The sequence below is a fragment of the Sphaeramia orbicularis genome, chromosome 8, assembly GCF_902148855.1.
Source record: "Sphaeramia orbicularis chromosome 8, fSphaOr1.1, whole genome shotgun sequence".
Taxonomy (NCBI): domain Eukaryota; kingdom Metazoa; phylum Chordata; class Actinopteri; order Kurtiformes; family Apogonidae; genus Sphaeramia; species Sphaeramia orbicularis.
The window spans coordinates 7749018-7761945 of NC_043964.1; the positions used below are offsets into that span (position 1 = coordinate 7749018).

General features: G+C 41.2%; 1 protein-coding gene across 2 annotated transcripts; it reads left to right on the forward strand.

Annotated features, from left to right (window-relative positions):
• Positions 1-245: 245 nt before the first annotated feature.
• On the forward strand, positions 246-9724 carry LOC115423767 (protein spinster homolog 1-like). 2 transcript variants are annotated; one of them, XR_003936002.1, is made up of 14 exons: positions 246-496; positions 2383-2606; positions 3244-3309; positions 3389-3525; positions 3600-3751; positions 4970-5036; positions 5116-5258; positions 5500-5652; positions 5741-5930; positions 7649-7714; positions 8702-8800; positions 8885-9053; positions 9215-9336; positions 9374-9724. XR_003936002.1 is itself a non-coding variant. In XM_030140808.1 (13 exons), exons 2-13 carry the CDS (start codon positions 2414-2416, stop codon positions 9283-9285), a joined length of 1506 nt encoding a protein of 501 aa, XP_029996668.1. In that variant the 5' UTR covers positions 247-496; positions 2383-2413; the 3' UTR covers positions 9286-9724. The 2 variants fall into 2 exon arrangements, 1 of the variants encoding a protein (XP_029996668.1); XM_030140808.1 differs by having other exon boundaries at positions 247-496; positions 9215-9724.
• The last annotated feature ends 3204 nt before the right edge of the window (positions 9725-12928 follow it).

The following is a 12928-nucleotide window of genomic DNA, read 5'->3' on the forward strand; positions in this document are numbered from 1 at the left end:
TGATTTTAAGTCAGAATGTTTTCTTCCAGTTTTATTTAATTTTTTAAATCTAGAATCTCTATGTTTTTATTTTTTTAACATAATTAAAATCTAAGTTTTATTTTTCGTCTTTTTTTTTTTTTTTGGATGATGTTTAGTCTGTTTTTATATTTTAATTTTTTATTTTTTCCCTCCGTTTATTTTCCTGTTACGTCATAACGCTGATTGCCGTACGAATGCGGTGAGTTGTCACATTTGGCCACGTGACTCCAGATACCGGTCATGTGACCCCGTGCCGGAAGTTTCCTCATCGTTATGGCGGCGGAGAAATGTCATAAGTGAAGAGTTCTCCAGTGAAAACCCAGCAGAACCCGGAGTGGAGCCGACAGACCGAGGCCTCCTGGAGAACATTAGACTGTCAACAGCGACATGGGCCTGGAGAAGCGGAAGTAGAGCCGAGAAAAGCAGCAGAGCGGCGGCGGAAGAGGAGAAGTTTGAGCCCTGACTCATCGTTCAGGTAAACAAACAACAAGCTAACAGTTAGCATGTGGCTAACACACACTTCGACACAAGTCTATTTTAAAAACCAGTTAGTTCTGTGTTTCTGATCTATTATTATAAGTATCAGATTCTAAGTTAATATGAGGCCGGAGAGATTAAATAAAAACTAAAGAGGATCATTACTCACTGTGTCACTGTGTTTATTTAGTGTTACTGTACCTTTAAATGAGTCTGTATTCTGGTATTATTTGCCCTTAATGAATAAATTTTGCTTATTTAGATGGTAATGTTCACAGGGTGTACAAGTAAAGTTAACGTCCTGTTTAATCTTTGTGCTAGATCCTGGATTCATCCTCAGACCTCCTCAAAATGACTAAATTTAATCACGTGGACTCAAGTTAATATTGACTAGGGCTGTGTATTGGCAAGAATTTGGCCATACGATACAAATCACAATACTTGGATCATGATACAATATATGACGATATATCATGATACTGTTAAAAAGGCATTTTTTTGTTTCTTTTTTTAAAAAAGATTTTTACCTTAAAGAATTAAACTTTAATTCTGTTTTACAGACATTACAGTTTAAGATCCCGTTCAAATGTTCATATTCTATTAGTTCAGAACTAACATCAGAGCATTATTTTTGTGCAATCCCAACAAAGGAACTAACATTATTTAATAGAAGAGTGTTAAATAATAATAAATAAGATATAAACAAAAAAGAAGAGCAAAAAATTTAAATGAACCTCAGTAATATCTGCAAAATCTATCTGCAAAAATATCAATACAGTGTTTTTAAATATCAATACAGTATTGTGAAATGAAATATCATGATACATTGCAGAACCCATATTTCTTACACCTATGACCAGACAAGGTTTAACTGAGGGGCGGTTTTACATGACCTGAATAGTTTGGGAACCTCTGAGAATGAGGAAATGGGCTCTGAGACTCAGAAGAATGAAGGACGTGAAAACTACAAGTCAGAAGAAAAACCACGAGGAGACGAGGTTTAGAAATGACTCACGTTTTCAGGAACAGAAACAGTGGATTCTGCAGTTGGTCATCTGTGTTCTTTAAGTAAAAACCTGGATTTAAAAAAAAAAAAAAAAAAAAATTATCATTTTTGTTCTGATTTTATTGCCATCTTATGACTGTTTTACTGGTTTCATAAACTCAGTGTCTATAATAAACTACCTCAGCTGTAAAAAAAAAAAAAAAAAAAAAAAAAGAAAAAAAAAAAACATTATTCATGTGACTTTAGTGTCATTTAACCCTTAGTTTCAGATTCAAGATCAGGTCAAAGTGAACATCAGTGTCAAAGATTAAAGTTTCACCTGTCGTTTATAAAATAGGCTCATTTTTTAGCTTAAGAATGTTGACAACATTTCAGTATCACCTGTGGGAAAAAATAGAATCAATATAAAATTAGACCTAAAAGGACTCATATGTAAATGCAATATTAACTTTAATAATAATATTTGTTCACACTCATATATGTAAATGCACTATTAACTTTAGTAATAATGTTTGTTTAGACTCGTATATGTAAATGCACAAATAACCATCAGAACAAACAAAAATGATAATAAATACTGAATTAAAATCAACAAAATAACCATCAGAACAAACCAACTCTAATAGTTTATAATCACAGTGACTCAGACCTGATGGTGTTTCACTGCTGGTACTGGTTTTTACTGGTTTGTACTGGTTTATCTGTGATATTTGATGAATTCTAAGGTAATTTCCTGTTTAATAATGATCGTTTATTCGTTGATGGTGCTGATCATTACATGTAAATAAATAAGCCGTATGTTTCCATGGTTGCGTCTGTAAACTTTGCTGATCTGATGGTTTCTGTCTCATCTTCTCGATGGACGTCCTGACGGACAGGCGTGTCCTCTGGCCCCTCCTCCTGGTCACCATGTCTGTGGCTGAGCCGACGTCGGACTCGGCGCCGTTCTTCTCTGACGACAGCGAGGCGGAGGGTTCAGACGAGCGGCGTGAGGTTGCGGAGGAGCCGGCAAGCGGCGTGTCACGGGTCCGAGCCTTACTCACCGTCCTCATCCTCTGTTACATCAACCTCCTCAACTACATGGACCGCTTCACCGTGGCAGGTATGGCCACAGCCAATCACAGGCCTCGGCCCCGCCCCCTCAGTGCCAGGGCAGGAGTTGAACGATCTGAATGCCGTCAACATCTGCAGTTATTCAATGTTTATGACATTTTTTATTACAGCCTCACTTTGTCCATTATTTTATTTATTTTAGTTCATTTTATTTAATTACTTCATTTTTAAAAATTATTTGTTCTTTTTATTAATTTTTTTGTTTATTTTCTTCATTATTTTCTTAAATTTTGCTCATTTTAATGATTATTTTCTCCATTTCTTTGTTGATTTGTTAGTCATTTCCTTCATTATTCTCTTCAACAAAATGAACAAAACCAAGTTAAATAATAAAGGAAATTAACAAAATGAACCACAAACGAATAAGAAAATGTACAAAATAATAAATAACATGGAGGAAAAGGAGCAAAAAATGAATAAAAACTTCACAAAATAATAAGGAACGTGGTGAAAACTGAGTAGAAATGTAGAAAAACAAACAAAATAAGTCAAATGAATCAAAATGAAACATTGGTGAGTTCTGATGGGTGCTGTTCTGGTGGGTACTGTTCTGGTGGGTTCTGGTTCCTTAAGGCTTTTCTCCAGATGTTCTGTGTCTTGGTTCTGAACTGCTTTGTGTTCCTCAGGTGTTCTCCCAGACATCGAACATTACTTTGGGATCAATGATGAGAAGTCCGGTCTCCTCCAGACAGGTAAGACCACCTGAACACGGACTCAAATTTCCCCTCTGAGTGGGCGTGGTCTTACCGGATGCTCCACCTCTTCTGTCAGTTTTTATCTGCAGCTACATGTTCCTGGCGCCATTGTTCGGTTACCTCGGCGACCGCTACAACAGGAAGTACATCATGAGCGCCGGCATCTCCTTCTGGTCTCTGGTGACGTTGGCCAGTTCCTACACCCCCAAAGAGGTGAGTCCAGGTCCGGGTCCAGGTGGGTCCCAGTCCTGATCGGTTTGACCTCCAGTTGCCGGTCTTCTCCGCAGCACTTCTGGGCTCTGCTGCTGACGCGGGGCCTGGTGGGCGTTGGCGAGGCCAGTTACTCCACCATTGCCCCCACCATCATCGCAGACCTCTACGTCCAGGGGAAGAGGACCAACATGCTCTCCATCTTCTACTTCGCCATTCCGGTCGGCAGGTGGGACCGCAGATGCACTAGTCTAGGTTTGAGTCGTGGCTTTGGTTCTGGACCTGGTCTCATGTGGGTCCAGATTAGGGATGCACCGATTCCGATACCAGTATCGGGCATCGGCTCCAATATTCAGTGTGTGTACTTGTACTCGTACTCATTAAAGTAATCCAATACAACTGCTCCGATACCACTTACGGCCGTGTGACATTCACAGTTCAGTGCAGCAGGTACGAGGAGGAGGAATAATATGTGGGGAGTGTGGAGATTTTTCAAAATAAATGATGGTGATAAAAGTAACGCTAACTGTAAGTAACGTTACAGACACAGACAGATACGGATGCAGCGTTCTGTCCGTCCTCTGTGTACATTGCATCCGTTTTCCAGGTGCTGGTGAATGAGTACCCAGACAGAGAATACCAGCGGGAACTGTGGAGATAGAGGATCTGTTCAAAGAGCAACTGTGTGAGTTAGAGAAAAAGTACTGAAAGATTTAGAACAACTACCTAGGGCTGGGCTGGTTTCCATCCTAGTTACAATACCATGGGGGAACGGAGCGGTGCAGACTCCTGCCAGCGGAAGTGAAAACCAAACTTATCACTCATTTCTCTTTTCTCTACCTGCTGAAGCTTCACTTTTAAACCTTACCAGCGAAAACGCTGCAACATTAGAATCACATTAGTGTTACCTCTGTCGTCTCCATGTTTGTTATTACTGACGTTCTTCTTCATAAAACGTTCCTCTTCTTCGTGGTATTTGTCCAGTATGGTTAATTAAGAGCAGCGCCCTCTGATGGATTAATTAACAAACACTCATTCCAACACATTAAATGTCAGTAGCAGCATTTTGTTCCAGTCAGACTAATGACAACGACAATGAAGCACATTTACAAAAGGAACTAAGAACTGGAATGGGATTATTAAGTACTCGTATCAGTACTCAGTATCGGCAATTTCTCAAATGTTAGTACTTGTACTTGGTCTGGAAAAAAGTGGTATCGGTGCATACCTAGTCCAGATAGTTGTGTTGGTCTCATGTGGGTCCTGTGGTCCAGATGGTTGTGTTGGTCTCATGTGGGTCCTGTGGTCCAGATGCTTTTGTTGGTCTCATGTGGGTCCAGATGCTTGTGTTGGTCTCATGTGGGCCCAGATGCTTGTGTTGGTCTCATGTGGGTCCTGTGGTCCAGATGGTTCTGTTGGTCTCATGCTTGTCTCTGTCCCTGCTTAGTGGTCTCGGGTACATCGTGGGTTCCCAGGTCAGCGCTCTGGCCCAAGACTGGCACTGGGCTCTGAGGGTCAGTCTTTGAATTCTCCAGTCAGCATGTTGGTTTTCCAGGCTCCACCCCTTTACTTACCCCACCTCCCCTCCTCCAGGTGACCCCCGGTCTGGGTCTGATCGCCGTCCTGCTGCTGCTCGTCATCGTCCAGGAGCCGAAAAGAGGCGCCATCGAAGCCCGACCGGAGCAGCATCTGCACCAGACTAGCTGGATCAAAGACCTGCAGGCCCTGAGGAGGAAGTAGGTTCAACATGTCCCACAACGTGTCCCCTAACATTAGACACATGTCCCCTAACGATAGACGCGTCCCCTAACGATAGACACATATCTAACACAGTAACGATGCCAAAGATGACGATGTCAAACATTACAACATAAAAGGGTCATGTGATGTCGAGCATCACTCCCATTGGTCATGGCCATGCCCCCGGAGCGTCCTGATTGGTGGGTACCTCCTCATGTGCTGTTTCCTGTTGGACAGTCGCAGCTTCGTGTTGTCCACCTTCGGCTTCACGGCGGTGGCATTCGTCACCGGTTCGCTGGCACTCTGGGCTCCCACCTTCCTCCTCCGGGCCGCCATCTTCTCCGGAGAAAAGGTGCCGTGTGAGGAGGGTCATTGCTCCTCCTCCGAAAGGTAACGCCTTAAAAGGGGACGGGTGTTTCCATGGTAACCATGGTACCGTTGCCGCAGCCTCACGTCAGCTCTGTCTCTCCTCCTTCAGTCTGATTTTCGGCATCATCACCTGCGTCACGGGCATCCTGGGTGTGGCCAGCGGCGTGCAGGTGAGTCGCGCACTGAGGACGAAGACGCCCAGGGCCGACCCTCTGGTCTGCGCCGCCGGCCTCCTGCTGTCGGCGCCCTTCCTTTACCTTGCCATCGTGTTCGCCGAGGCCAGCACCATCGCCACATACGTGAGTGATTTTACACCCGATGAAAACTATGACGGGTGTAAATGACGCCGTGTTGCATTCAGGTGCACCCAGCAGCATGGGAGCTTCATCCAAGTCATTCAAATTAAAACGACAGAACAAATGTTGTAAAAACCTCCAGATGTAGAAGATCTGGGCCGGTCCAGGGGTGTCAAACATACGGCCACTGGCCCAAACCCGGCTGTTAAAAGGGTCAGGTCTGGTCTGGTCCAGTCCACAGAAGAATGAGTGAAATATAAACATGAAACTGAAAATATGAACAATCAGTGGAGTTAAAGTCATGTCAGTTCAGCTTCCACATTCAGATCAATATGAAAATACCAACATAACGACAGATAAATAATGTTTTAATGTGAAAATAAAAGTAGAACAAACATTTACAAACTGTCCTTTAACAATAAAATATTAAGAACCTCAAATGTGTCAAGTATAAATAAGCATAATTTTAACATGTAGCATGTTTACGCATTTGGCAGACGCTTTTTTCCAAAGCGACTTACAGGGGAAAACCAGCGACTTACAGGGGAAAACCATTGTAGCATTATGTAAAATTATAAAGGACCCCATGTGTTCATTCTGGGAGGAGTAGGATTCAGAACTATGAAATGGTTCAGAACCGGTCGATCCACTCTGGAGTCCAGGTCGACATCAGTCCAGTAAATAGAATAGTAGGAATCTGAAATAACTGTTCAGTTAAACTGGTCAATACTATAATACTGTTGGAAACATTTGTATTTACAAAAGTCAGAGGAGGGAGGAGAAAACCAAAGAAAATGTCAATGTAAAGATCTGCTTTTATGTGAAATATTTGAGTATAGTTTTAATTTATTACAATTCCAATTTTATATACCTAATATTTGGAACCAATATTCACTTTCAAAGTCTTTGAAAAGGTTCGTTAAGCATCTTTGTGTTATTTATGCAATAAATATACATTATACAATATACATTATATACATTTTTCAAATCAGATTTTATATTTTTGTGTGTTTTTTTTTGTCCTTTTGTGTTGCTATAGTGGGTTAAAGTGAAAAAATAATAGGCGGATGAGATAGATGAAGTTGTGCTGAAAAAAACAGATACCAAACATGGGTATAATAAACATTTATGTGTATAGTATAGAAAGGTAAAATCAAAAGTACTGAAAAACGGACAAAATAGGCTCAGACCCCTAAGGGTTAAACTGTTTTTTGTCAATTGTATGTTTATTGTTTTGTTTTTTCTGTCTATCGTTTTCTAAAAAAAAAAAGTGTAAATTTAACATCATTTTGTTGATGTTTTTCTACGTTTCGTTCTTGCTTATTTTGTTCATATTTGTTGGATTTTTCAATAACTGTTTGGTTTATTTCTGTTCATTATGTTGACGTTTCTTTGACATCATCATCATAATCAATAGAAGCTGATATTGAATCTATATCAGTGGAATTGGACCCATATTCTGTCTGTTAGTAAATGTTCTGTGTCTTTGTTGGTCCAGTTCCACTCAGGTTGTTGGTTCTATTCGCATTTTCATGATGTCATTTGACTTGTTCGGACTCAAACAGAACCGTTTGGCTGATTTTTTTCTGTTATTATTTATTTTTCATTTTTTGTGTCTGAATGTGGAACCCGTGCTATCGTGGCCTTAACGTCAGCTGGGTTTTTTTCTGTTTCCTTGTTGCGCTGTTTTGTGCTGATGTCACTTCCTGTCCGTGGTCCAGGTCTTCGTCTTCTTCGGGGAGACCTTCCTGTCCATGAACTGGGCCATCGTGGCGGACATTCTACTGGTGAGGATCCATTAATTGACTGTAATTAACTTATGTCTGTTCACAGGCTTCACTTTGACCTCTGACCTCATTCTCACCGTGGATCCAAGTCTGTTCTATGTGTTATCGTTTCGACCATTTACGATAAAGTCAGAGGCACAATGATGTAAAATAACAAAAACTAGTCCCATCATCCCCTGTATGTCAGCGTCTGTTCTATGTGGATCAGAACCAGTTGAATGTGTTCTAGTCCTGGTTCTGTTCTATGTTCCAGTCCTGTGGTCTGGATGCACATCAATCTAACTATAGAAGTGGGCGGGACTTCCACTGGAGGAGAACTGAACTCATCCAATCACAGTGCATATCTGACTTCTATCAGTGATCAATAGGAACTAAACTGATATCTGGAACCATTTACATGTTCTAAACCATCAACATTTGGACCAGTAGAAGGAACAGAACAGTATCGTTGTATGCGGCGCCGCTTTATTGCATTTGGCGTGTTATATGTATGCGCATTCATCCTTCCACATGTTATTTAATGCCATTTGATGGTGTGTCAGTGTGCTAGCTGCTAATCATGCTAATTGCTAACCCTAACCGCTAATCGCACTAATGGCATGTTATTGTACACGGTGTAAATATACACGCTGAAAGCTTATAATGTGTACAGATAACACACCAATTAAGTGGCGTGTTATCTGTACGCAATTCATAATATCACGTCGATATTTAAAAAAAAAAAAAAAAAAAAACATCAAAATTTGTCCTAACTGTGAACAAACCGTACAGACATTGTCCCAAAGAAGATGCAGATAAAAATTTAAATGAATCCAACATTAGTTTAATCAGAGAAGATGCTAATGAAGATGACGCCCTTGCATGTTTCCGACCTTTGACCTCGTATGTTTATATAAAATGTGCAATTGGGGTCATTTTGTTCGTACAGATGTGTTTTTAAAGCTGCGTTTCTGTTGCCGTGGTAACAATGGTCGTTTCCTGTTTCAGTATGTGGTCGTCCCCACGCGCCGATCCACTGCCGAGGCGCTGCAGATCGTCGTGTCCCACCTCCTCGGAGACGCCGGAAGTCCGTACCTGATCGGAGTGGTGAGTAATCTTGTGACCAATCAGAGGGTGGCGTCTGAGCACCGGCCGGGCTGACCCCACCCTCCTCTCCCTATTGGTCCTCAGGTGTCGGACGCCCTTCGGCGGTCGGACTCCTTCCTGTGGCAGTTCCGCTCTCTGCAGCTGTCTCTGCTGCTCTGCGCCTTCGTGTCCGTGGTGGGTGGGGCTTTCTTCCTCGCCACCGCCCTCTTCATTGAGAAGGACAGACAGCGGGCAGAGAACTACGACCCAACAGGTGAGAGCGTTGACGCTAACAGAACCTGTATCTGGTTCTGAGGACGTTCATGTGTGTTTGAGTAGAGTTTGGTTCAGTTTGTGCTTCGTACTAGGACATTTGTGAAGGTACCGTTCCTTCAGTTCAGGTTCTAACAGGGTCATGTGCTGGTGTTTCTCCAGATGACGAGCCCATTGTGGTTCCGAAAAGCGGGCGTTCGACCCGGGTTCCGGTGTCCAGCGTCCTGATCTGACGGCATCGGTCGTTAAATGGAACTGGACTGTTCTACTGTTGGACGGTGGACTGTTGGACCCTTTGGACTGCTGAACACTTTGGACCGTTGGCCACTTTGGACTGAGACATTTTCACCGAATCGGACCCAAGACTCTGATGGAACCCGGCTGATCCGAGACCAGCCACCAACCCAGAACCAGAAGGGTCCGCTGTGTTCAGTTTGATCCGTTTTCTAGCCTCGTGTTTGTATCAGATTGTTTTAACCCAAACATCGAAGAAGAACCTGCACCTTTTTATTCCACTTTTCATCGTCTTTTAAAGCTTTTCTTGTGTTTTTAATGACTTTTCTTCGTCAGCTTCAGGAAAAGACATTTTAAATCAATGTTCATAATCAACGGTATTTGTTAACTCAGATTATTTTTTTGTCAACCATTAAATGAGAATTTACTTGAATTATGTCTGTGTTTTTATGGTGAATATATTTGTAACTTTTAAAAAAGGAAAACTTAAAGATCAACAAATGTCTTCCACATTATTATTATTATTTTATTATTATTTTATTTCTGTATTTATTCGATGAGTTCAGTGACAGTGAATGGGAGGACTGGACTTCAGAGCTGATGATTCCATGCAAACATGTTTTCATTTATTTCTTTACACGTGAAGAAAGATTAAAAAAAAAATAGTAAGAAAATGATTATTGGGACTGAAAATCCCATCAGTAATAATTCTACACCTTTTAAAACAAAACCAAGGATGTCGATGTAGTAAAATGTTCGGAAGAGGATTGGGGCCACTGGAGAAAAAAAATACAGTTCCAATATATTTTTATTATTATTGTTCTGAGAAAAAAAGTCTGAATTCTATTGTTTTTTTCCAGTGACCCTAATCCTCTTCCATAAAACTGTGTGTGTGTATATATGTATATATATGTATATATGTGTATATATATGTATATATAATTTTAATCTAATGCACTAAAACTGTATGAAGATATTTACAGTGTTATGGCTGTCAGGTTTTATTTATACATTTATATTTTATTTCTATATTTTTTTTAATATGTTTATTTTTCCAGTTCCAGGCCTTAATGGACGTAAATTCTAGTTTCATAGTCAAACACTAACCTTATTCTTTAATATTCAGTGCATATATTTTTGAGTATTTTTGTATTAGTTGTCGTTAACGGTGCATCATCGACGCTAAAATGATGAACTTTTAAAGGGTTCATATTTGTCTTAACCCACTTTTCTTAGTCTGTGGTTCATTTCTTTGTGTATTTGGACAATCATAGTTCATACAGTTTGAATTTGAACCCTTCAGCTGCTGCAGAACTATGTTTATATTCATTTGGACAAAAATCCAGTGGATTTCTACAACCTGTTTGAATTTCTTCCTAATTTGTTGCATCTATAACTAGTTCCGTCTCCACATTTACACATATAGGGTCCAGACTTCCGACAAACATTTCTCCAGTATTTCTCCATAATTGTTTGTTAGCAGCAGCGGTTGTAGTCCAGACTGAAAATATGTCCAAACTTGGAGCCCATTACCTCAAATGTTCAGTTGTCGGTTGAACGGGACAGAGCAGCACAGCCGACAACCTGGAGGGGGCGGGGCCTGAAGTGGCTAATGTGCATTTAAAGGGCCAGTGCTCCAAACCACCTTTCTGGTGTCATAAGTCAGAAATAAGATTGAAGATGGACCTGTGGAGTTGAATGAATGAAGAATTCAGACCCAAGCAGAGCATTTACAGTTTATGTAGACCACAGGGAAATGTGGGAAAACAAAGAATAACGTTAAAAAAAGACAAATATCACTGCTTTAATGAAACTCTAGAAAAAAAATCAACTCCATCCCATTCAGAAGGTGCTTACTGTTTAAACACAAAAAGAATAAAACAACCAAAATATTCTCTGAAAAAACACCCAAAATTTACCGAAAAGAGATTTTCATCAGTAGGATTCAACTTTAGAACAAAACATCATAAAACAGACAAACAAGCAGACAAAACAGACAGACAAACAGAGAAACAGATAAACAAACAGATAGACAAGCAGACAAAACAAACAGAAAGACAAACAGACAAATCCAAACAAACAAACCCTCATGAAAACATAACCTCTGCCGTTCCTTGGCGGAGGTAAAAACAGATCAATAATAATACATTTATCACATATGATTCAACACTGACCCTGTTTCCATCCATTACTGATCATAAATCTGTTTCATTACATTAATAATGGGGTCCCTCAGGGCACCGTCTTAGGCCCCATTGTTTACGTTCCTGTATTTTCAAATGTAGGTCTGCACATATGGTATCCGGGGTATTGCAAACTCCTGGCTGAAAAGTTATCTCAGCAACAGAAATCAATATGTATACATGAATAATGCAGATTCTGAAAGGAGAATAATAACCCATGGAGTACCACAAGGCTCTGTATTAGGGCCCAAATTATTTATTATGTATATAATAATATAATAATTCAGTCAAATACAACTCCTTTGAATACCATGCCATCCTAGTGACAGCACCAGTCAAACTTTACATAATTGTCATTTATCGTCCACCAGGGCAACTGGGTGATTTTCCTGATGAGCTTGACACTCTGCTTTCCTCCATCCCAGAGCATGACTGCCCCATGCTAGTCCTCGGTGACATGAACATCCACTTAGACAATCCCAGCTTCTCAGATTTCATGTCACTAATACTCTCTTTTGAGCTACAGCGGGTTTGCAGTCCTCCAACCCACAAAGCTGGTAAAGAGCTCGATCTCATTTTCACCCGAAACTGCATCACAGATGCCCTCACAGTCACACCTTTACACCTGTCTGACCACTATTTCATTCAGTTCAGTGTGTCTCTCCCTGAAAAACACTCTGCTCCCTCCCCCATGGTCTCTTTCCGCCGCAACCTCCACAATTTGTCCCCCACCCACTTCTCCACTGTCGTAGCCTCCGCTCTCCCTCCCCCCAGCACTTTTTCCTCCTTAGAGGTTAATGATGCCACTGAGTCTCTGTGCTCTACACTTAGCTCCTGTCTGGATAATCTGTGCCCTCTATCTACTAGACCCGCTCCATCCTCCCAGTCCCACCCATGGCTCAATGATAACCTCCAGTCGCTGCGTACCAACCTCAGAGCCGCAGAGAGAAAATGGCACAAAACAAAAAGCTCTTCTGACCTGATCACATTCCAGTCACTATTGGTATCCTTCTCATCCAGTGTCACTGCTGCGAAGAAGGCTTACTATAATAACAAAATTCATTCTGCCACCGACACCAAGAAACTATTCTCAACCTTTAAAACACTACTCAACCCTCCACCTCCACCGCCCACTACTAATCTGACAGCAGACAATTTTGCTTCATTTTTCACAAATAAAGTGTCTACTATCAGCAGTCAGTTCACTGATCCACCCATAGACTGCACGCCTCCTTCTTCAACATCATCATCATCACACACTGCTTCCTCTCCCCTGACTATGGCTACTACTAACTCAACTGATAAAAGCCCAACTGCGTCATTCCCCTCATTTACTCCCCTCACAGAGAACGAGGTGTCTAAACTCCTTTCCTCTAGCCGTCCTACAACATGCCTGTTGGACCCTATTCCATCCAACCTCTTACAGTCTGTTGCCCCTACTATCACAGCACCAATCACA

What these genes read in the sequence shown, in the direction of transcription:
- LOC115423767 (XM_030140808.1), top strand. Translation starts at nt 2,414, where the DNA reads ATGTCTGTGGCTGAGCCGACGTCGGACTCGGCGCCGTTCTTCTCTGAC. An exon ending in GTCCGTACCTGATCGGAGTG is followed by an intron (nt 8,801 to 8,884) that starts GTGAGTAATCTT and finishes ATTGGTCCTCAG; the next exon opens with GTGTCGGACGCCCTTCGGCG. An exon ending in AGAGAACTACGACCCAACAG is followed by an intron (nt 9,054 to 9,214) that starts GTGAGAGCGTTG and finishes GTGTTTCTCCAG; the next exon opens with ATGACGAGCCCATTGTGGTT.